The sequence below is a fragment of the Taeniopygia guttata genome, chromosome 3, assembly GCF_048771995.1.
Source record: "Taeniopygia guttata chromosome 3, bTaeGut7.mat, whole genome shotgun sequence".
Taxonomy (NCBI): domain Eukaryota; kingdom Metazoa; phylum Chordata; class Aves; order Passeriformes; family Estrildidae; genus Taeniopygia; species Taeniopygia guttata.
This window is the reverse complement of record NC_133027.1, coordinates 23,592,321-23,618,207: the sequence shown is the minus strand read 5'-3', so window position 1 is coordinate 23,618,207 and position 25,887 is coordinate 23,592,321. Positions and strand designations below refer to the sequence as shown.

Below are 25,887 nucleotides of genomic sequence, written 5' to 3'. Positions count from 1 at the left end.
CTGCAGATCACAAAATGCAGGCTCCTGGTGTTCCTTGGTGTTTCCCAGATCCCAGTCCAGAGCAGGTTGGATGGTATTCAGGAAGAGGAAAGGAAAAGCAACAGTCCAGGGAAAGAATTGGACTGCTTAGCTAACCTAACTAGGAAGCAAGGCAAAAGCAGAAGCAAGCAAAGCAGGCAAAGCAAGCAAGCCAAGCAAGCAAGCAAGCAAAGCCAAAGCCAGCCAGCCAGCCCTAGCCTTTTCTAGACAGCAGACCATGGGGGGAGGTGAACCAGCTGATAACAAGGCAAAACAAACCTTCACTTTCAGAGTCAGTTCTGAAAGCACAGAACATAATATCAAACGTAAACAGAACACACGATTCGAGATACAAACACCATAACGTCACCCTAGGACAAGTAGTGTTTCCCAGGACTCAGTATTGTGGATAGTCCTGTTTAATATCCTTATCAACAATCTGGATGAGGAGATTGAGTACACCCTTAGTCAGTTTTCAGATGGCATAACATTGGGTGGGAGTGTTGATCTGCTGTGGAGTAGGAGAGATCTACAGAAGGATCTGGACAGGCTGGATTGATGACCTAAGGACACCTGCATGATGTACAAGGTGAAGAGCCAGGTTCTGCCCTTGGTTCACAAAGCCCCCTGTAGCATTACAGGCTGGGGACAGATGGTCTGGAAAGCTGCCTGGCGGCAAAGGAGCTGGGAGTTCTGTTGGACAGCAGCTGAACATGAGCCAGTATGTGCCCAGGTGGCCAAGAAGGCCAGTGGCATCCTAGCCTATATTTTCAATAGTGTGGCCAGCAGGACCAGGGCAAGGATTGTTCCCTGTAGCTGACACTGCTGAGGCCACACCTTGGGTTCAGTTCTGGGCCCCTGACTTCAAAAAGGACATTTTGGTGCTGGAGTGAATCCAGAGAAGGACAGTGGAACTGGTGAAGTGTCAGAAGCACAAGTCCTTTGAGGGCCAGCTGAGAGAGCTGGGGTTGTTTAGCCTGGAGAAGACTGAGTGTGAGACCTCATTGCTCTCCAACTACCTGAAAGGAAGTTATAGCAAGGTGGGGTCACAGAATCATAGAATCACTAGATTGGAAGAGACCTTCAAGATCGTGAAGCCCAACCCATGCCCTTAACATCTCAACTGAATCATGACACTGAGTGCCACATCCAGTCTGTTTTTAAACATATTCAGGGATGTGTTTAAACCACCTCCTTGGGCAGACAATTTCAGTACTTTACCACTCTTTCTGTAAAACCTTTTTCCTAAAATCCAACCTATATTTCCCTTGATGCAGCTTGAGACTGTGTCCTCTCATTCTGTCAGTTGCTGCCTGGAGAAAGAGACCAACCCCACCTGACTACAGCCATCCTTCAAGAAGTTGTAGAGAGTGATAAGGTCCCCTCTTAGTCTCCTTTTCCCCAGGCTTCTCCCTCAGTCATTCCTCACAGCCTTTGTCTTCCAAACCCCTCACCAGTCTTGTTGCCCTCCTCTGGATATGCTCAAATGTCTCAAGGTCCCTCCTAAACTGAGGGCCCAGAACTGGACACAGCACTCAAGGTGTGGCCTCATAAGTGCTGAGTACAGGAGGAGAATGACCTCCCTGTTCCTGCTGGCCACACCATTCCTGATACAGGCCAGGATGCCCTTGGCCTCTTGGCCACCAGGGCACACTGCTGGCTCATGTTCAGCTGCTGTCACCAGTACCCCCAGGTCTCTTTCTGCCTGGGCACTGTCCAGCCACACTGTCCCCAGTCTCTAACACTGCAGGGGGTTATTGTGGCCAAAATGCAGGACTCAGCACATGGACTTGTTAAATGTCAACTTATTGGACTCTGCCCATCCATCCAACTGTTCCAGGTCTCTCTGCAGAGCCATCCTACCTTCCAACAGATCGACGCACGCTCTCAGTTTAGTCTCATCTGCAAATTTACTGATGAAAGACTTAATCCCATCATCTATGTCGTCAGTAAAAATATTGAACAGAACTGGTCCCAGGACAGACCCCTGAGGGACACCACTGGTGACAGGCCACCAGCTGGCTGCAGCACCGTTCACCACCACTCTCTGGGCCCGGCCATCCAGCCAGTTCTGAACCCAGCAAAGGGTGCTCCTGTCCAAGCCGTGGGCTGCAGCTTTTCCAGGAGTGGGAGACAGCGTCAAAGGCCTTGCTGAAGTCCAAAATTGACAACATCCACAGCATTCCTGCATCCACCAGGCAGGTCACCTGGTCATAAAAGGAAATCAGGTTGGTCAAACACGACCTACCTCTCCTAAACCCATGCTGGCTGGGTCTGATACCCTGGCCATCCTGTAAGTGCTGCGTGATGACACTCAATATAAACTGCTCCATTACCTTACTGGATACTGAGGTCAGGCTAACTGGCCTATAATTACCAGGATCCAATCTCTTCTGCCATATCTGAAGGGAAAGGACAGGAGGAAATGACCTGAAGTTGTACAAGGGAAGGTTCAGTTAAGATATAAAAAAAATCAGTTCAAGGGTGTTTAGGATTTGGAATAAGTTGCCCAGGAAGGTGGTAGAGTCTTTAAGTGTTCAAGAGGTGCCTGTATGTGGCACTTGGGGTTGGGGTTTTGGGATGATTATTTAGGGGTTGGTGCTAGACAAGACAACAGTTGGACTGGGTGATCGTGAGAAACATTTGTGTGGTAATTTTTACTTGGTTACTCCTTTCCTTTTGTCACTTTATGACTCCTGTGATTTTCCCAACTGTATCGATCTCTGGAATACTGTTTCAAAGATTGTCACTGAAGAATTCTTTTATAAAGTTGTATGAGCACTTTGGCTTTGAAACATTCTGGATTGCACCTATGTTGGTAAGGAACTATGTTTTCAGCATAACTACTTTTAAGCCTTTTTTTTTTGTTGTTTTTCCTTTATCAGGTAAATCAAAATACAGCTCTTGATTGGGTTTACAATAATATGGTAAAATAATGAGGGAGGTGGCATTTTTATTAGTGCACTAATTTAATAGTAATTTAGTATAATCACTTGAAATATAATAAGATTTATAATTCTAGTTCTACCTACACTGAGCCAGGGAGTGAATCAGATTACTTCTAGAGGTCACTTGCAACCTAAATGATTCTCTGATTAACCAAAGTGATTGGAACATTGGGAATATTTTATATGTTCATGTATGCATTTCTCAGGTATTAGACATTCTTCTAACTTCCATTCCTACTGACATAAGAATGATCAAGCATGTTTGTGGTATTTCAAGTATAACAAATTGCTTACAGACAATTTAAAAGAAATTGCAGCTTTTCATCTAAACCCTGTACAATGCTAATTATAATTCCTGAAGGTATGTGATTATATGAGCAGGAGTTTGAAAAAGAAGGGCCAGAAAAAAAGGATTTTTACAAGTTTTAATGAAGTTTTACAATAAAATAATGGCATTATGCATTGTAATTGTAATTCTTACTTGTAAATATCTCACTAAAAGGAGTTTATCACTGGTATTTGGGCTTTTGCCAGGTCTTTTCCATGTTCAAACAGTTAAGAAATTAGTAGTTAAAGATATTAAGTTAATATTTTTCAATATTATTACTTATACTTAATAATATATTAATTAATAATTAAAATTATATAAAAATTATAATCATTCATTTATTTAAATAAAATAATATTTATTCTAGAAAGCCATTTAGTAATTTAATTTACTTAATATTCCCAAACCCTAAGGATAATAAGGTCCATTTCTTTTAAAAGTTATATTACAGCTTTTATAGACATGAGTAATATTAAGAGATATGGTTTGAATATTTAAATATTGTCTTCAACTTTCATTTTAAGATCAAAGATTTGTGTGGTGTTTTTGACCCTTCTAGTGTTGTTCCAACATATCATTTGTGAATAACTAAGTGACAGTTTGAAACATAATTAATTCACTTCACCTTCAAGAAATATCCTACCTTCCTCTTGTACTTAAATAAGATACAGACAAAATTTCGAATATTGAAGATATAGTCATAGCTGTCAACCATTAGGGCAGTGATATACTACTACTATTGCTACTACTACTGACTATTATTTTCTTTATTGAATTTTGTATGTGTTAGGGTCTAAAAATCTTTCAAAATTATACAGATCAAGTTTTTTACTTTTTCTCCCCCATTTCTCTGTGTGCATTAGCATTCAGAGAATCTGTAGTTGGTTTCACAAATTAGTGTTCTAAATTCAAAAATCCTGAGGAAATCTTCATTGGAGCTGTAAGCTGAATCCTTGTGTCTCCACCTGAGGCAGAAAACTGATCAGTCTGTATATGCCTTGTAATTCACAGAAATCTTTTATTGGTAGTTTTTGACTGGTGGGGTTTGAATCAGGTTCAATGAAACAGAGAGTAAAAGGAAAATGGGTATTATTGACCTCAGAACACTGATCTCTCTGACCAAAGTACAACTTTCTTGGTGCAGTGTAAAAATGCTAATAGCACAGTCCAAAGGTTCCCAATGAGCCATAACGGCAGAATTAATCTCCATGAGCCATTTTCTGAGACTTTCTACATGTTCATATTTGCCCTTGGTTCATGCTTTTAGGTTGTCATTGCAATCACATAACGAAAAATGTTTTTAATAGAAACAGAAAAGTAATAATGATTCTGTACAGAATAGAAACAAAAAATATTCTACAGCAAATATTTTGATTGTAGCAATTTGGATGGTGATGGACAATTTGTAGTAATAGAAACAAAATTGATATATGCTTGCGCTACAATTTTCTAGATAATACAGGATATATTGGAAAAATTAATAAATATTTTATGCTGTAATTTCACGCATTTTTTTTGTCTGTGGTATATGTTTCTGTGAAGTTGAATAAAACACCTCCTATGTCAGTATAAGAAAGACAAAATTGGTCTTATTGCAACTGTCAGATTGTCTCCAGATTAAAATATATTTTCATGTGAAGTAATATGCAAAACACCTAAAGAATTAATATGCCAGTAGGGATTTTATTGAAATCATTAAAATATATCTTACTCTCTAAACCTATCTATAACCTTTTTATGGAGGCACAGTATATCCAGATATAATTCAAGTATTTTTTTATTTAGCTAATAAAAATGTCTACCAAATAGACACTGATAGTGATAGAGAGAGAATAAAATAGTTTGGAAATGACATTATAGATCCATATTTTGAATTAATAACATTAGGGTAGTCTCAAAAGTATTTATTTTTTAGTATTGTTACCTAGATTGTAATTCATAAAGAACCTTGGTATTTTTCCTTTTAAAAAGTGATTAAAGGACAGGAATATAAACAAAATAAATCTTTATTATGTCACATCTGCATTTTTAAATACTTCTTGAATAAATTATTACATGTAAACATTTTCTGTGATAGAAAAGCAAATGTTGAACTTTGAATTGGCATCAGACACACTTTATTTCATTTCACTCAGACTTACTGGCAGTTTATGTCTCCTATGAACAGTGAAATGAGAGCTGTGCAATAAGGCCGTGTTATTGGCAGGTATTAAATTCTTCCTTTACCCACAAACTAACTCTTGGTTAAAGCAAATGAGAGTGGAAACCAAACAGAAAGAGAAAGAGTTGTGGAACCAAAAAAGAACCAACTTGACATTAACATTTTTTTTTATTTCTACTCTTTATTTTTACTAGTGTCTTTTTAATGAGTATCAGTGTGTAAACAGTTATTTGCTCCTACCAGTAAGATAAACATTCTTATAATTTCTTTCTTCTTTGTTTATTTGGATTTTAGAGAGTTACAAAGGCTACATATTTATCAGAACTTGTTGTTCTTGGTAGAAATTAGGCACCTGTTCTGTTCTTTCTGAGGTAAACTTGACTGAATGTTTAGTTTTAAGGCTGATCAGCTTTGAAAATAATTGCTTTTGTCTGCTTCCAGTTTTTTTTATTTTAACAAGGGATAGAGACAAATTTGTGTACAAACTCCTGTCTTTGCCAAAGATTTCTTGTTGTTGTCTTAGCTTTTCACCTTTCTTATGGGCCATATTGTATATTGCCATTAAGGCAGTTTGTAGAAGTTTTGCAGAGCAGAACAACTGAAATGTAAAAAAAAAAAAAACAACAATCAACCAACCAACAAACCCTCAAAACTGCTTTGTGCTCAGTTTCCTGGTCACTTGTGGCTGTGGAACAAAAAACAAAAATCTCCTTAAGTGCCATATTTCAGTTTACATGATACTTCTACCTTTCCTGAATTGTATTGCTTTTGAACACATATCTACTAGCCAAGCTATTCAAGGAGTGAAGATAACAAAAGTCCTTCCAAAATAAATTTTACAGATGTATAATTTTAATCCAAAACCATTGTACTGTTGACATTACAGCCATGCTATTTTGTCATATTCAGAAACTCAAGCTGAGTACTTACATGATTCATACTTTTCCTTCACTTATATTTCTGAAAACTGAAAATGTCTACTATAAATATTTTTTAAAAGAAATAGTTTCTATTTAGGTGATATTTTCCTTGAAGATTCAGGTCAAATTGACACAGCTTTGCAGTTGAGGTCTCATAAATGTTGATTAAAGAGAAAAAATGTCTCACCATCTGTTGGAGACAGATGTATGCTCTTTTAAGGTGTCTGACTCTTTTAGAGAGGTGACTGATGATTTGTGTTCAGCTAGTGTTCTATTATGACATCCATATCCTCTTCTAGAGAGCTGTTACCTTACTAGCTGTCATTCATTCTGTAACTGAGCAGTACATTACACTTTTCAAATGTAATGTCCTATATAATGACACATTTATTTTTCTTTTCTTTTTCTTATTTTATTTTTCTTTGTAAGGCAATCTTTCCAATTTTTCAAGATCACTTTGCTTTCTAAACCTCTCTACAGAGAGTACCTCTCTATACTCACATTCCTTCCCAGTGCAGAAACTTGAATATTAACATACAATTTTAAAAATATTGAAATCTCTATGTATCTTTAAAATCTGAAGCTAAAAACACTAACTCCAAACAGAATTTTAAAAATCCCACTAGCACTCATTAAGTATTTTTTTCCCCTGAAGAATCAGCAGTTAAGTTATGAGTTATTAGATATCTAACTCATCAAGAAGTTGGACCACTTCAGATGGTGACTGAAACTGTAAGGGTACACTGTCTCCAGCTAGACTTAAAACACAAAGAGAAAGTAATGATGGATTAGTAATTGAAACTTTCTAGCTACTATCTTCATAACCAAACTGCATTTCACATCTAGCTGTGTTCAGTAATACAGCTTATTGTATTGGCATTAACAGTTTACATATGGTAATGCCAATAATTTTTTTTAATGAACAATGTAGAGGTGGGAGGTGCAGGGAAGAAAAAAATTAAGAAAAGTGAAGATAAAAGGGATGAGTCAAAAGAAGTCATCTACAATTTTTTTTTTTTATAATAGTTGTTTGTCACATGATACAAGCATATTTTAATGCCTAAAGTATTTAGAAATTAGAAATAAGTAGACTAATTTTTAAAATATTGATTATTAAAAGTAATAAAGGGAAAGCAGTGATAAACTTTTCAATAAGTGACAAGAAAACATATTCAAATTAAATACAAAGAGACTAAGTAAAACTTGACTTTGGACTTTGGTTTTAATATAGTAAATTTTTTGTTGGTTTGTATTTACAATATCTGGAAAAATGGGAGCAGAAGTTGATTGGGATAATTCAGCTATTCTGATAGATGGCATTAGCTAATATTTGATCAGGAATTTCATTATCTGCTTATCAAAAATGCTAAATTTGCCAAATAGTATAGATTTATAATACAGGCAGGTGTGACAGTATTATAAAGCATTTAGTCACAACTTAAACAAAAACATAAATGTATATTTTCCCCCCATTTATTTCTTTCAACTTTTCGCACATTTTGTTATCCAAATAATAGGTTATATGATGCATCAAGGACCATGACTATGAAAGGAGTTTATACATCTTTATGCAAATAAAAGAAAATTATAAGTAGTGCATACTGATAATGGGGAAATTAATATTTTCAGACAATATGTTTATAAATGGAAAAATCAAAACTATGTGTTTCTGAAAGTTAGTTTCTGTTTCCAAATGGTTTCAGGTATGCCACAGCTAGCCGCAATGACTCTGAGGGGTATTTAAATTTACTATATGTATAAGACAACATTCACAGTATAAATAAATGACTGGTTTAATGATATATGCTTGTCTCACAGGATATATTAAATGGGAATAAGGTTTTGTATGTTACAAAATATGATAGCAAATATTTATTTCTCAGAAAGAAGTCTATGTAAAATATTTTGGAAGGATCACTGCATTGTAAAAAAATGAACAACCTCCCAAATGTAGTGCAGCTGTTAAACATATTTGTCTGTCTCTTTGCATTATTTGACCACATGTTAGTGTATATTGACCATGTGGGATTTTTTAGTTGCACGTGTAGGAAAAGCTATTATGTTTGGTGATACTAATTAGTTTTATTCTGAAGTCCAAAATTGCTGTCTGCTAAGTGGATCTCAAAATCTGTTGCATGTAATATTACACTTTCAGTGTTCATGTCTCAAGTGAGACAAAGTAATGGAGATCTCAATGGGAGTGAACAGGTGTGTGTTTTTCAAGGGCTTAACATTCATACATGAAATACAATTACACATCCACAATGGGTTTGATTAATGCCTGCATTACATCATTTCTTCTACAATTACATGTTTTAACAGGCCTGTAATCATCTGTGCCTTGAGTGACTATAATGCATTTAACCATGTTTCTGCTTCAGCGCATCTGCGTGTCAGTCTCTTCCTAAGATGTAGATGATCTGTATTTTGCATCAACAGGTGATGCATCCTGAGTAGAGCAAGAAACTGTCATTCCTCTTGCTGCATTCCATGTCAAATATCAGCCATAAAAACCAGTGAGATGTTTAAATAATTGGAAGAAAGTGTGTGGGAAGTCCAGTGCTGTCATCAAATTTCCTTTTATCATCTCGTTGAATTCTGAAAGAAAAATTTGCAGATCCCACAGACTCAATCTCACTCAGATGTATTTTCTTTCTAGTTTTGTTACATATTTTGCTACAATATCATTGTTTAAATTGTCTCATTTTTTTTCAGCAACTAGGGAATAGAAGGGAAAAACTTAATCATTGAAATTTTGAATAATGTCACAGACCATGGCACAAAATGTGGGTGCTATATGATTGCATGACTTCCAGTTTCTCAGATGACTGTGACTGATTTCTTTATTTGTTTGGATTTTTGAGTATGTTGGGGTACATCTGAGTTCATAGTTGTGTGCTTAATTTGGTTTTGTAAAGATCTGTGATTTCATGTAACTGAAATAATAAAAAAACTCTTTGTACTATGAATGTAAAACATTTTGTGACATGGAAATAAATAGGTGAAATATTATTGGTAATTGAGAACATATGAATGAAACATCAGAAGATCTAAACGTCTTTTGGCTTGCCCTTTACCACTATATTTCATAGAACATTTAAACTATTTTTGTAGAAAGAAGGTTTATATGGTGGAGACAACCCTTTGCTTCACATATTGAAGCAATTTTGTTTAATTTGTATTTAAAATATATATTTAATGAGGATATAAAACATAGTTATATAAAATCCAAATTAATTTTGCACTGTGAAACAACTTGTGCAACCTGATGTAATTTTAAACAAGTATCTTTCTGAAACTATTACAGAGGCTCTTCACTTGCATATTTTTCTTTAAAGGTGCATGTGCAATGGTGCCTGGAGTCTTAAGTACATTTCTTTTATTAATTTCCATTCATGGCAGAATTGAACAATTCACATCATAGATCTTTTATTATTCCTTTAGTCTTTTAAGAGGGTCCATCTCCTAGGAGGGAAAGTGGAGAGGGAAATGAGAGTTCTTCTCCGTGGAATTCAGAAAATGGTTCAAAGCTGTGCTAGGGGATGTTTAGACTGGACATAAGGAAGCATTTCTTTTCCAGCAAGGCAGTCAAACAGTGGAGCAGGATTCCTAGAGTGGTCCTAGAGTATGCCCCAAGCCTGTCAGTGTTTAAAAGGCTTTGAAATATACCTTTAAAAATATAAGCTGAATTTAGGTCAGCCCTGAAGTGGTCAGGTATTGTATTGTATTGTATTGTATTGTATTGTATTGTATTCTATTCTATTCTATTCTATTCTATTCTATTCTGCCTTTATTATTCTACCTTTATCTACTCTACACTATCCCATTCTCTCCTGTCCTACTCCTACCCTAGCCTAGGCCTGATACAAAGTCCATATTGCACGCATTGCCATAAGTTCTTGTCTTAAGGCAAAAAAGGTCACCAATATGTTAAGCATAGAAGATGTCAAAGAACATTTATTCCACTTTAAAATTTATTTTATCTTGTTAAAATTACACTTTTCATTTTCATTTTGGTCAATATTATAAAGCAGTTCTAGCTTTGAGGGATATTTTGTGATTTGCTTTTGTTCTGAAGTGCTAGGACACAATTTTATTATGTTTTCTCAAGATCTTTGTTACAATGCTGTTATTGTTGCTTAAGATAGATAAGTTTTTTGTGAGGAATAAACCTGATTTATCAAAATGTTCCCTCAACCTCCAAAACTGCATTGCAAATTCTCATTCTTCATCTCTTTGTGATAAGATTGTCAGTGTTAGAATTTATTCTAAATATTAAAAAATGCATGCAGTGCTTATACATTGTTATAGAAACAAAAGAAGAAATTGCAGGAACATCAGAACACTGGGTTATTAATTAACTAAACAAGGAAAAAGAAATATATAACTCCACCTAAGGCTTTCTGGTTTGCAGATGTCATTGACGTGTAAGTCAAATTTTAACTGTTCTTGTATCTTAAGAGCTACTTCATTTAATCACTGGTCTAGCTTGTCTCAAGTGTGGTTCACATTGCGTTTAATTTTCTAGACAATATTTCTTCATGTTTCTATGTGAGTAAGAAATTCAACAAGAAAGTAACTGAGCACACATCTTTGGAAAAAAAATACTATTTAAAACTGGTCCAAAAATCTTTGAAATCCATCTTTAAGGATATTCTTCATTTTTTCCCCCCACTATTTTTTTGATAGCACAGTTTGCTATTGAGTAATTTTTTTTTTCTGGACTAAATTATTTATATGTTTTACAGAGATTTAAAAGTAAGTGATAAAATACGGCAGAGGGAAAATTGCACATATCCTTAACTACCATTCTCTTTACATTTTAATGGTGTTTTTACATAATCTCCTCATTGAATATTCATCACAGATGATGTCTTAGCAAACAGACAGAAACTGTTCTGTTTACCCATTTATAATTTGAATTAGAGCCAAATAATATCTTCCACCCAAATGTGTTCTTACAGGGCACTATGACCTGCATATTCGAGCAGATTGCTGTATGGTTGTGATACTAATGACCAGAGATCATCTTCACTGATTCTGGTATATTTTTTATCAGGTCAAGAACAATACAGATCAAGAACAGATCTACTCAAGTGCTTATAAATTCAAAGACATAAAATCAAGGTATCAGCCCATAATTATTAAAGTCAATCATATTTACCACTTCCTCTTAATACATGTAAATCTCATGGCACAGGATGAAAATAAATATATTCATTATCACTGAGATGCAAGGGACATTGTCAACATAAGTATGGAATTTGAGAAAGTACATTGAGGTGTCAGAGATTGGATTTTAAAGCCAAGACAGTTAGGCTTTTATTACCAAAAAGATTAAATATGTAATTAGGTTTTGTGCTTTTTATTTTTGGAAATTTAAACCATGAAAAGCATTGCTGAACAACGTTCAAAATGTATGTGTTTCATCACTAACATTATTTTTATTACTTTTGGGAGAATTTTTTTTTTTTTCTCACCAGGATCTCTAACAGAAGGTTAATATTTACTATAGATGAATGCAAATATCTTCATAAGTCATTTTATTACAAGTAATTTTAATGTTTCAGTTATCCTATATAGTTGTGGTGGGCTGATCTTGTCTGGCTGCCAGGTGCCCACCAAGCTGCTTTCCTGCTCCTCCTCCTCATCAGGCCAGGGGGATAAAATAAGGTGAAAAAGCTCATGGGTCAAGGTAAGGACAGGGAGATTGCACACCAATTAGGCAAAATAGATTCAACTTTGGGAAATTAATTTACAGACAATTAAAAATAGAGTAGGATGGTGAGAAACAGCAATAAAAACTTTTTCTCAAGTGAAACTCTTCTGAACCTTCCTGACTGAATTGTGAAAGGGTGTGGGGAATATGGGCTGCAGTCCCATTAACAACTCCTCTTTGCCACTCCTTCTTCAAACTTGTACACTGCTCTGTTGCAGTGTCCCTCTTTTGGGATAGCAGTCATTCATTAACAGCTTGAATGTGGATCCTTCACACAGGCTGCAGTTTATGGCTCCTTTCCTTTTTATTTTTTCATGTAAAAATGTAATTGTAAATTACAAAGCTTGTTGTCACATGCTAAGTTTCTTATTACTTCCTAGACAGGAAGTTGAATTGAATTTTAGCTTATGAAAACAATAGTAATAATAATGCAGGGAATTATTTAGAAAATAACTTGGTTTTTATTTCAAAAGTGCACTTGGGACAACAAGGCATCTTGTTGTAGTTTTTAAAAATAGAGTAGGAAGAAAAGCTCTAAAGAAAATGCAACTTTCAAAGTCAGTTTAAGTTAATTGTTAATATGAATGCCAAAATTTCATATTCATAACTGCTTTTTATTCATAACATAAACACAGGGAAAAGTTATTTGCATGTTTTTATTCAGAATGAAGTTAACCTCAATGTATTTAAACTTTCTAGTGTATAACACTATCTAAAAACTGTCCAGATTTATGTAAAACCTTGGTGTCCTGACAATTCAATGTCCATGTAATATTACTGAGATTTTATTATGGGGATATGCATTCCTTCATAGTTCCCTCATTCTCATCATGTATATATATATATATATCTTGTATTTATAAATGTATTATATAAGCATTTTATATGTTCTAGCATTATAATTAAGAGCTTTTCTATATGAAGCATTTGTTTTTTTATTACACTAAACACTTCAGTACACCAAAGATAGAATTTTTTTGTCCATCCTCAAGTATCTGTTACAGTATGAGGAGATGCTTAGGTATTCAAGATGTTATGAGCAAGGCTGATGTATATGACACAGGAAAATCCATATCCTTCTAGAGAGGCAGTTAGACAAGAGGCAAAGACATCTTACATGACAGAAAATATCTGAGTATAGACATCTGAAAGAAAGAAACACTATATGCTGACACACTGCTTAATTTTCCTCTTAAAATTCCATAAATACAACCTTGCATTAGCACAGTAAACATACTTCCTTTATGAGAGTTTCTAACTTGGCTCAGTATGGCCCAGACCTTTCCAGTCTCTATTTTAAATGGCATTAAACAGTAGTGGTATACATTTCTAGTGAATTAATTCAACTGTCACATTGTATTTTTCTGAGGCATTTCCTTCTATAAATATTTTGGCATCTCCTTGTACCTCTGGAGGCTTTCCAGTATGCACTTCAATTGCATTTTTGCACCATACAGTGTGATGGCAAGATGTGTCACCCTTCTAAATGAAATAGTTTGTGCTCTTGGAACCATTATGCTATAATAACAAGAAACCAACAAGCTCAAGTACTCTACTTCTCAAAGAAAACAGGTGTTTATGGACCTTTCTGCTACTGTTGACAGTTAGCACTGCAGGAAATTATCTTTAAAATAGTGTTAGAATGCATGAAATAAAGGACTTACCCAACATGTTCAAACAAAAATAATATTTGACTTAGAACTACTTAGTATGTATGGATTTCCCATAGGTTTTTTTGTTTTGTTTTGTTTTGTTTTGGGTTTTTTTGTTTTTTGGTTTTTTGTTTTTTGCTTAAGGTCACAAATGCAAATCTGTTTTGTTATTTTTGTTACTTTTATGTCCTGGACGTTCCACTGACCCACATGTCATTACAAAGGTATTTGAATTCCCTCAGTGAATATTGTACAATGATATTTGAATTCGGACACATAGAATTAGTTATATATTTTTTTAAGTTTTCTGAAATTTGAATATTTGCCATATATGGTTCATGTTTCACATGAAGTTTAAGTAAGAAGAATTAAAATGTCAGAAAACTCTTAAAGAATTATGCTGTTAAATAAGTAGTTTTCAAGGACTTGAAATTAATTGCTTTAAGGACTACACAGTAATAGAAGGGCTGAGATTTAACACTTCTAATTCCCACATAGGGCTCTGTCTACAGAATAGTTTGTGTATAGATGGATATGCACCCTTGAGACTTAAACACTTCTTCATGTAGACGTTTATTTTATGTGCACTTCATATGCACTTTGAATTAATTAATAAAATTAAACTACTCTTTAAAGACTTTAGGAAGCAAAACAGCAGTCCAATAGAGTAACCTAAGTATTTTTCTCCTGCTTAAATTTCTAAGGCAAAAAAAATAATAAATTGATGTCATTTAATAAATTATATTCTCAGCCTTTATTTCCATCAGAGTTCTTATCTGGTAATTCACGTGATCTTAGTTTATGTGTAATTTGTTTTTAAAAAATGCTAGCTGGAGCTTTTAATTTTCAAATTTAAAGAACAGTATTTTCAGACCTGGTTTTGAACAAAAAATCTAAAAGAATTTCTTTAAAATGTTCTGGAAAAGATTTACAGTGATACAATTAGCACAATCAGAATTATTTTTGATGAATGGCAAGTAAATAGATGTGTGGTTTTTTTGACTTCTTTTCCATTTTTCAGTTTAAAAGAAATTATGTAATGTTTCTTTAAAGCTTGTATTTCCATATTTGTTTCCTACTGACAGTTGGAGCAGCAGCAGGAGCAAAAATGAAAGTCATATATTTGGCATTTTTCTTTGGCAGAAAATGAGAAATAGATCATTCTACTATATCAGAGAGTTGTCTAAAATTGTCCAAAAGTGATAAATTCCAAACTTTTAGTGTGAACATATGAACAATTATCTCCTCTTTTGATTCTGCTTTTCTGCTTTTTATTGTTTTAATTTTATCTTTCAAACCTAAAACCTATTGATTGATAATTCATTAAAAATATGGCTCACATAAATGAAATATTCATTGGACTTAAATTTTAATGCTGTATGCTATAATGTGTACTTAGAAATGGCAACATATTTGTATACATAACAAACAAACAGAAATGAGAAGGAAAATGTTACAATGACTAAGATGACAAGCTGAAATTTGACATGATGTTTAGGCACTATAGCTGAAGATTAAAATCTGACTTGGCAAGAAGCTGCTTCTCTGACTGAGTAACAGATTGTGGCAGCTCTGTTAACTCTGAAATCACCATTATTTCATTATTTTTTAATGTCTCCTCCTACAGAAGAAACAAAACTGTGCCTAAAAATGTGCTCATTCCCTTACTGTGGATGTATTCAAATTCCTTAAATAGATGATTAGTTATAGATCTATCTTACGTAATCAACAGCTACCACTAAAAATGGAACTTCATAGCATCAAGAATTTTATTATTCTCATTTTTGCAATTAGTTGTCTATTTTTTATAGGTTTAGCTTCCAGCCACTGTGTATCGTCCTTTTTATCCTATATATCAGAAAGTTCTTCCTTATTGGAGTAGGCTAAGTTTAGTGTCAAATCATAACTTTTGCTACATAAACAAAATGAGCTGATTTTTCTTAATATTATTCTTATTGTTTTCTTCCAAAGATCTCAGATTATTTGGCCTTAATTAACTTGCTGAGGAAGGGCTATGTTGGGTAAGGCAAGTACATTCAAAGTTATCTATGTTATCAATGGCAATCCAAAGAAAGAAAAGCTGTAGGAAAAAGACAATCTGTGTTTACTTACCTGAGAAATGCTCCAGGCATGGGGCAGTCACCTGATAATAGTTATTATAAAACAAACTGTTAGAAATTTTTGTATTATTATAAAATAATATAAAATCACATTAGTATTGTGATTTTACTTTGTTCCTCCTTTTTTTAATACAGCATCAGCATTTTTGGCTTTACATTATTACTATTATATAATATTACTGTTCTTTCCTTCTTATCTTTGTTTAATTTCTGCCAGGTGTGGTTACTAGGTTAATTTTCAAGTCATTGATGGAGGCTAAAAGGAAAATAAATTCCTGAGAATGAGGAATATCAACTATAATGTCAATATTGAAAAATAAGTCAATTTCTTTTTATATCTGGTTTCTAAGTAACTGCAGTTGTTGGATAATGGTAGTATCAAAAGCCTTCAACATTTCTTTACAATAATGAACAGAATAACCTAAGTGTTTTCAATAAATTTGTAGTCATCCAACAAAAACTGGAGGTATTAAAATTTTACAGGTAGGCCCTTGTATTGGCATCTTTTTTGTTTTGTCTGGTTGGAGCCTATTTCAACCTGGTAATAGCAAGTTATTAATTTTGCATCTTATTAATTGCAGCTTTACCCATGCCAAATTCTGCATAATATGACTGGAATAAATGTTTTACATTTTTAAGGGCTTTGAGGGAAAATGAATAACTTGATTTACAAAGGAATATGAAAAAAAACCTGTTATGCCATCTTTCACAATAAATCACCCATAAAATTTATGCATTAGAGTTACCTAGTTTTATTACTATTCATAGTCAATTTTTTACATTTCCTCTTCTTCGAGATTCTGGCAATAATTACATTGCCACTTAAAGATTCAAGAGATATCACGGTAGGAGGGATGGGCTAGGAAAAGAGTGGAGTTTTGAGAGTTTTAAGGAATACTAGATTCTTCTATGTGTTCTCTAATGCTGGCAACATCTTTTGACGTTGCTTCTATATTACATTGTTCTTTAAGTGAAAGAGGTGCTCCAATCCTTGGTTTAAAGCCCTACTTTAAGAATCTGGCTTCATTCTTCAAAAAATTTAAAAAAATGTTTAGGAATCTGAAAGACTATAGCAGTATCTCCATGTTTGTGTCTATAGAAAAAAAAAGAGAATATTTATGTTACTTTCAATATTTACATAGCAGCAGGGAGAAGATGCAAGGTGGGAAAATACTATCACATTTGAAGGAAAATACTATTACATTAAGTACTGTTACATTTGTCAATGAAATGGAAACAGTTGCAAACAGATTTTATACTAGAATTTATACTAACACATCTTCTTTTTATTATTTTAAAATTTCTAATCATGGATGCTCAGGACTGTTTTTAATATATGGTACTGTAGTTTTACTCGAGCAACAAATTGTCTCACTGTATATTCTCACCTGTAAGAGATGTTCCTTCAAGCAGGTCCTGAATTTTTTTTCTTTTTGTTGTGGGCTGGTTTATTTGTTTTTGTGGGTTTGTTTTTTTATTTCCTTGGTTTGGGCTTGGGTTTTTGTGGTTTTTGTGGGGATTTTTTGTTCGTTTTTTGTTGGTTTGTTTGTTTTGAGGGTTTTGCTTTTTGTTTTTCTTCAGGGTTTTTTTTGTTTGGGTTTTTTTAGGGTTTTTTGTTTGTTTTTTTGTTTGGTTTCATTGTTTGGGGGGGACAAAATACCTTCCATCAACACACTGATGCTGTTTTGAAGCTGTTGACTTGACCTGCTTGTAAATATAACAGATATCTTATGGGGGAGTTTTCATTCCTTCTTACATTTTAGAAAAAAAAAATCACTGCTCTTACTTAATACTTTCTCTTAATGCATACATTTGTAACATATTTAAGTAATAGTAAAATAGGTCTTTTTAGTAGCGAAAAGAACATGCACACCTAGGTGCTTTGGAGATGTAGCATTGCCATGTGCCCTATTGCTTCCTCCAGGCAGAATGCCCATACAGGCATTTCCTGCAGCTTTGGTGCTGCTTTTATCCATTGCGTGCAACAGTAATTATGCCAGCAGAAATATAAAGTATGGGAGTATCTAGGATAAAGGAAAATGTTTCAAATGAAAAACTAATTATGACAAATTCACTTGCAGAACTTTTGTATAAGTACCTCCTTAGGTGTCTCATATTTTTAAGCTTTTTCTTGTTTTCTGTTTTCACAGTCTATTTATCTAATAAGAAGTAATCATTCTGAATTGCTTATAAGGGAATTTTGTCTCATACCTTTCAGAAAGCAAATAGGATCATTCTTCTGTAAGAAGAATGTAACTGATCATCCAGAAATAAGGATAATATGTTTGGAAGCAATTTTCATGTTTCCAGTTTTTCTAAATTAAAATTAATTCTTTTCTTCATTTAATCTATTCATATTAAGCATATGTAAATGGTTATGGTCAAATTAGTATTACTGGAATTTTTAATTGCAAAATAAAATTGAATCTGGATAAGCACCTCAGAGCTGTTTTTTTTCTCCCTTGCTATATAAATCAATATTGTTAACCACATATGTAGTATATTGTGGTATATTGTGATATTATTGAATCCTCATAAGTTTTTCCTATGCTGTACTCATATCTGTATTTGTACAAAACTGTCTTACATTCTTCAATCTGCCATCTAACAAATCTTAAAGATTCTTCTGACAATTCAAAGCTTTATCTACACATAATTTTTAACCAAATATTTTAGTTTCCATAGTCATAAAAACTCCCATATTCCAAGTGGTGGTTTGCTCCTCTGTAAGACAGGTAATATGACTTTTGTCACTCTCACTTAAGTGCTTGGTAAAATTTTGGAGAAAATTATTCTGGGAATTATTGAAAAACCTGAAGGGCAACACAGTAACTGGTCACAGCAACCGGTTCTTCATGAGGGGAAAGTCCTGCTTGACATACTTCATTTCCCTTTATGATAGAGTAACCCACCTAGCTGATCAAGGGACCCCAGTTGATGCAATGTTTTTGGATTTCAGTAAATTTCAGTAAATTTTTTAATGCGTGTCGCACAAGATTCTTCTGGACAAAATGTCCAGAACTCAGCTGCATAAACACAACATGTGATGGGTGAGCAACTGGCTCATGGTTTGGACACAAAGGGTGATAGTGACTGGGGTGACACCAGAATGGGGACCTGTCTCTACTGGGGTTCCACAGGGCTCCATCCTCAGCCCAGTTCTCTCACACATTGTCATAAATGACAGGGATGCATGACTGGAAGGAATTCTGAGCAGGTTTGAAGATAATGCAAAACTGGGAGGAGCTGTTGACTCCCTTGAAGGCAGGGAGGCCCTGCAAACAGATCCCAATAAATTAGACTACTGGACAATCACCAGACATAGAAAGTTCAACTTGCCATAGAAAGGCCAAGTGCTGGATTCTACACCTGGGATGGAGCAATCCTGATTGTATGTCTAGATGAGAAACTGGAATCAGAGCTGGAAATGGACCTGGGGGACCTGGTCAATAGCAAGCTGAATATAAGTGAGCAGTGCCCTGGCAGCCAGGTGGGCCAGCCCTGTCCTGGGGGCATCAGGCCCAGCATGGCTAGCGGGCAAGGGAGGGGATTGTCCCGCTCTGCCCTGCACTGGGGCAGCCTCACCTCGAATGCTGGGGACAGTTTTGGACACTGCAATATTAAAAGTACATTAAACTGTTAAAGATCACCCAAAGGAGAGCAACAAAGATGGTGAAGGGCCTTGAGGGAAAGCTGTATGAGGAGCTTCTGAGGCCACTTGGTCTGTTCAGCCTGGAGGAGACTGAGGGGAGACCTCACTGCAGTTACAGCTCCTTGTGAGGGGAGGAGGAGGGGCAGACCCTGATCTTTTCTGTGTGGTCACCAGAGACAGGACCTGAGCGAATGGCCTGGAGCTGTGTCAGGGGAGGTTTTCAGTCATCCCAGTAGGATGAATATCAGGAAAAGATTCTTCACTCAGAGAGTGGCTGGGCACTGAACAGGCTCTGCAGAGAAGTGGTCAAAGCACAAAGGCTCAGGCGCATGATGTGACTCTTGGGACTGTCTTGTGCAGGGCCAGGAATTGTACTCAATGATTCTTGTGGGTTCTTTCCAACTCATTAAATCTTATGACAGAAAAGTGCCATATTTTGTCCACTGACTGTGAAAACAGCAATGATTAGACTGGGTGCTTACTGCTTATGTGCTAAAATTTGTTTTCTATTAGTCAGATTGAAGGAATTCAAGTTAGTCCTCTTAACCCTCAACAATTTGAAAGTCTTTCCAAAAAGATTTTATGTGTTAGCATAGAATAACAATTATCATGGAAATGAATATAACAAGATTTTGTTTAACAGTGTGTAATATATCTTCACAATGTATCTCCCATAAAGGAATGTTTTTTGTCACATTTCCTATATGCTTAGCCAGAGGCTTAAAACTCATTTATGGTTTATATCCAGTTACTTTTTTTTTCTAACTTATTTTACTATTAAAGAGGTGAACATTCATATTTGCTTTTAAATTGTTGTGTAAAAGAATGTGTGAGTCTGACCAAATGTATTATTTGGAGTAGAACCAAATGTATTATTTAAATAATATGTTACCATATATTTTTATGGGATATTCTATCAGGTTTCCTCTGCCATATGAAATAATAATTGCATTAAATGTCTTGTAGTTATTTTTCTTACCAGGAACAACTCTTTTTTGTGCATCTACATAATTTTTGCTTCATTTTGGCTTTCTTAGATTTGATTTAATAATGAAATTTTCGTGTTAGCCATTGATATAATCTAGGAGCACTAGAAAGTACATCAGGAGAAGATCAAAATGTATGTTTTATCTGAAGCATATTGCCTGAAAATCATATGATTGTTGTAACAGTGGAAAACCAAGGCATGAGACCCTGCCACCTGGGCTTTAGGAAAGGCAAATCCAACCTGATCTCCTTTTAGATGACCCTTCTAGTCGATGAGGGAAAGGCTGTGGATTTTCTCTACCTGTAGGCTTTTCTTTGGGTTACTAATAAAAGCAACATAGTGCAATGTAAAGATCACCTAATCTACTGGTGTAGGTTCCTCTCTACAGTTAATTGTACTAGACTTTTCCAATTCCAAAACAGAAATGAGGTAGCCTGGCTTTCTTTTTTAATACTGAGAAAATTTAAACAATTAGCTGAGTTTGGATAATGCTTTTTTACAGGGCTAAAATTTGATTGAGATATATTCCACCTTGATGATTGCATAGAAGTAAACTTAAGCGGAGGGAAAACCGTTTTTCCATGTGTTTCTTCCAAAAAAGGAGCATAATAAGGCTTGTGCTGAAAGCTCAAATCTAACCCAAATGTTGTTTCTACCCACAAAACAGAAGAAAAATTAACTGCAATACATGCAATGGTTGATGTTGTCTGAGACCTTACCCAGGAATATCTCCAAAAGTTAGTATAAAGATAAAATGAATAATTTTGTGAAAAATCACTGACTGTCTGCACTTTCTTGTCAAGTTGTTTGCAGAAACCTTTTGGTACAATGTCCTGATATATGTGTACATATATATCAGCTGCAATTACTCACCAATACTGAATTCTGGAATTGCTTGCCTTAGAATTGTTCTTTTATAGAAACTAAGTCCATTTTCATACTTTATTTTATCTTAAAAAATTACAGTTTTGTAAATAACTTTTCAAAGAATTCTGAGAGATACAATTTTCATTTTCTTGGCAATTAATGACTAGACACTATGTGGAATCACAGTTTAATGCTAATAATTTATGCAAGGAAATGGATGGTTTTGAATTTCTGTTAACCAGCCTCCTCCATCTTTTTATGAGTTGGTAGTTCATATGTTCTACCTTGTTATTATATGATCCAACAGATGGGAATGTTTTAATATACATCCAATACTAGCTATACAATTTTTATATAGCTAGTACAGTCAAAAAAAGAAAAGAGATTTCTTACTTCAGGCATCGACAATTATCACCAGTTAGTGGTGACTGGCATCTTTGTATCTTAGTATGTGATACTTCTGAAGCATTATGGCAATGACTTGCTCCTAAGACACTGCTATAAGAGAAAAGACAGAAGTTTCTGCACTTGTGTTTTTCTAGGTATCTATCAAAAATTATTATTGTGTTGTTATTTGATTTATAGTAGACAAATAATTCAAGAATGAAATGGGTTAGATAACATGTGGAATGTTTTGAAGTAACTGAGTTATTTAATTTTAATAGGTCATAAAGCTTGCTTTTGAAGAGTTTGAACTGGAAAGAGGCTATGATACTCTTACTGTTGGAGATGCTGGGAAAGTTGGTGATACCAGAACAGTGTTGTATGTGTAAGTACACAACTTCAAAAACTTTCCTTGGAAATTTGCTGTCATGTTTTTTCTTCCAGGCTAAGATATATCTACTTAAATTTTCAATTTTATTGTATGGAACTTGATAATTAATGTAAGTTTAAAATTCAAGTACTGTTAAAGAAGATTGTTCATTACAAAGTTCACTCCAAATCATTAGTTACATGTTTATAGGGTTTAACATTTAACTAAAAACTGCAAATTGAATTTTTTAAAAGAAAAAAAAAAGCTTACATTAAAAAAAAGCTATCTGTATAACTGTAATTGTATTCACAAGCAATTAAGGGAATAAAAAAATAACAGGCTTGGTTTTCAGTGAAAACCACTTTAATAGCATTTTTAAAATCCTGTAGCAGACATCCACTTCTAAATCAATCACTGGCATTTCTAGAACTAGAACAATGGTCTCACTACAGACATACTTTACTTCTAACCATTTCTGCAGTATATTTTTTTGACTAAATTAGCAACTGTTTTATCCCTGTTACTCCACAGCCCATCACGTAGGATTATGGTACGGTGTTGGTGCTACCATCTTTACTGTAAATTGTATGTTTGATGAAAGCTAAATCTATGCAAATAAATTTATCTGCCTTTTGGGTAGCAAAATTAGAATTACACTGAAAATCATCTGAGAAATGAAATTATTAATAACTGAAATACACTGGAATATAGGAAGGCCCAAGGACAAAACTATAGTCTCATGATAATTAATGATCAATCTGAATTTCTACTCAGACAGTGTTCTTGAAGTTATTAAACCTGGATTGTATCATGCATATGAAATATGTAATACTTAAACAGCATCACAGATACATGCCATTTCACTTGCTGTTCAGAAGGGTCTTCCATAAATGCAAAGTAACATCCCTCATAAAACACTAGGCCCACTTGTAGATATATTATCATGAGAAAGTTCATAACTAAATGTCAGAGTGATTTTCTTATCAAATTTTTTTATTAGTTGGTTGTAATAACATCTGTTACATTTAATGAACTTTGAGCAGCACCTTGCAGTTTCTTATAAATCCCAGGAGAATGAAGGAGCTTACAGAAAAGACTTTTCAGGCTACATTTAATTTCTAAATTTCTCATGGTATCTTAAAGAAATAATACAAATTTTATTACACTCTTCAAGCTTCTGTTGGCAGACAAAATGCCTGAATTTATGCAGAAATTACTCTGAGTATCTCTGTAGAATCTCATGCATTTGAGTCTAAAACCTGTAGCTTTTCTGATTTAGTTTGAACACATTATAATAAAATATATATCTTTCCAAATTCAAATCTAATTATGAGTATTTGAATCTTTCAGCTTAGCAGAAAATTGTGATGTCTCAACATATAAACCTCAGCCCCATGCAACATTTCCAGTTCTCAGGTGCTAAAGTCCTCAAGGTAGTAGCTACCTCTCTATTGGGTGCTTTACTGTAAATTTAAACATTGTAAACAAGCATTGTATTGCAAACAAGCTTAAACTTTATAATGAGTTCAGTCATGCCAGGATGTTTATAAGCCAGTCAACCTATGAACACTGGAACTGTCTAAAGGCAGGTTAGTAATAGGGAACCTTTAAATACTTTATGGAAAGAAGATTGAGGGAGTTGAGAATCATAAGATATAAGTTATCTTTCCTAGCACAAGCTTTCCATAATGTCTAAACTCTCATCCATTAGCAATTGTCTGTGTAACATCAAAGCTGTAGCACTACAGCTCAAGTGGAATATGAAGCAATCTTGATTAAAAAGGAGAAAAAAAAATGTGTAGACTCCCCATCTTTATTTTTTTGGACAAAATTGGGAAAATAATTAGGGAAAGTTTTAACTTCATGAAAGATAGCAATAAGATCATACAAAACCCAATACACTTTGATGAAGAGCAAATTATTTCAAAACAATTTTATACATTTCTTTGAGAGTCAATTTGGCATATTACCTAAGGATCTGTTGGGTTTTTTTATTAAAGTATTTAATTTTAATATTTACAGTAAACTTTTCTAAAAATCTAATCACCAATATTATAAATAAATTAAGAGGGATATTCACATAAATTCTATGATTTTTAACTATTCTTCATCTGTAATCCTTGCTTTTTGGCAAATTTAGTAGTCTTCGTGGATTATGTAGGCTGACATGTTTAGCTCTGGAAAAGAGTAATACAACTTACTTAACAGTAATCTAAATATACTTAGGTTGTAAAGTTTTGAAAGCAGTTATTTCTTATATTTAACAGAGTTTGGCTAGAACTAGAAACCTTTCAAAATAATTATTAATGATCATCATATGTTTATCAGCCAGAATTTTTCCATCAATGTCCTGTTTTCTCTTATTAAATTCTTGTGTATTAAACTAACACATTGCTTTAGAATGTCTGCTTTGTCTCCAAAAGTTATGATTTATATTTGTCTTGCAGCATTTACATTAAAGCTTAATTTTTAAAAATTATTCCCTTTAAAAATTAATCTTTTAACTATTTCTTGTAGAGAAAAGTGTTAGTTGTTTTTCCTTCAATAAAAAGAAGAACTTGCACATTAGTGATTCAAAACCAATTTATGTCAGCTATTTCAGTACACAGTAAAAACATCCATGGTATTAAAATGTTTTTTAATAAAGCTTTTCTTCTATTAAGTTTGGAAACTTACTGGGGGCTTGGAAAAGAACCTACCCTTTCATAACTGGTAAAAACCAATATTACCCGAGACCACTGTCAATAGCTTGGATCTGGCTTCTTGTGGATAACTAAGCAGAGAGCAAGCTGTTGCAAAAAATTGCTTTCAATTAGAGTTACCTTTTCTGACCTGTGATCCTTTGAGAGTAGTGAAAAGCTCAGCTGAAGTTTGCCTTAGCATTTTTAATTTCCTTCATGTGGTGATGAACTGAGGTTCACCACCACATGAAACAAGGTTAGCAGCAGCCAGACTGCCTGAATGGCTGCTCTGCAAGTCTCTGTTCTTGAACTTGCAGGTGATCTGATCTCGAGATGATTACAGACTGGGACAAACTCAGAGTCAGTAACAGCATGTGTTGGTAGTCAGATCTGCATTCCCTAAACATTTTGTCTGCTTTATCTTCTATCCTAGTTGAAGGATGTAGTTCTCTCTACGGAGGCATTCTCAAGGAATAAAACCAAACAGAAACAACAACAAAACCCCAACCAAAGCAGCAAAAAAAAAAAAAAAAAAAAAAACCCAAACAAAAAAACTCTACATTTTATTGATTTCTGCTTTTGGCTTCATTTTTCATTTTTGGTGAGGGGGACTGCTTTCTCCAACTTCCTTCCCTTTCAAAAATCTTATCTCTCTTCCTATATCCCTAGATGTGAATTTGAGGAAGCCATTGTATTTTCTTTGCTTCATATCTGCCATCTATGGATAGACCACTGGCATTTTGAAGGGAGAAGACTCTGCCTATTTGATGATGAGTTTACTTTCAGTTGTGTTTTTTATTTGCTTTTTTCCCTTTTTCTTTCTTTTTTTTGCTTTCATTTTATCGAGACATTTATATTAATTGAAAATATTCCATCCTACTCATAAAGACTTACAGTTTCAGGATTCATCTTATCTGTGTTCAAAAATTATCAGTGTAGGTCTCAGACATTATTAGATTACTGAGTATAAGAGAGCCACTTAAACAGTTGGTAGTTGGTAATGCAATAGGTTTACACATCTAAATAGCCATTGAGAAATTTTTTGAGGAAAACCACGTTTCAATGTATATGGAATCTTT

General features: G+C 34.2%; 1 protein-coding gene across 2 annotated transcripts in view; it reads left to right on the top strand.

The window, feature by feature from the left end:
* The window catches only part of CSMD1 (CUB and Sushi multiple domains 1), a 1,058,834-nt gene that overhangs the window by 749,975 nt on the left and 282,972 nt on the right, over nt 1-25,887 (top strand). For both annotated transcript variants that reach the window (XM_030269463.4, XM_030269462.4), the window contains exon 11: nt 22,039-22,142. In XM_030269463.4, the coding sequence (XP_030125323.4) occupies nt 22,039-22,142 (104 nt within the window). The remainder of the gene's footprint in view (nt 1-22,038; nt 22,143-25,887) is intronic.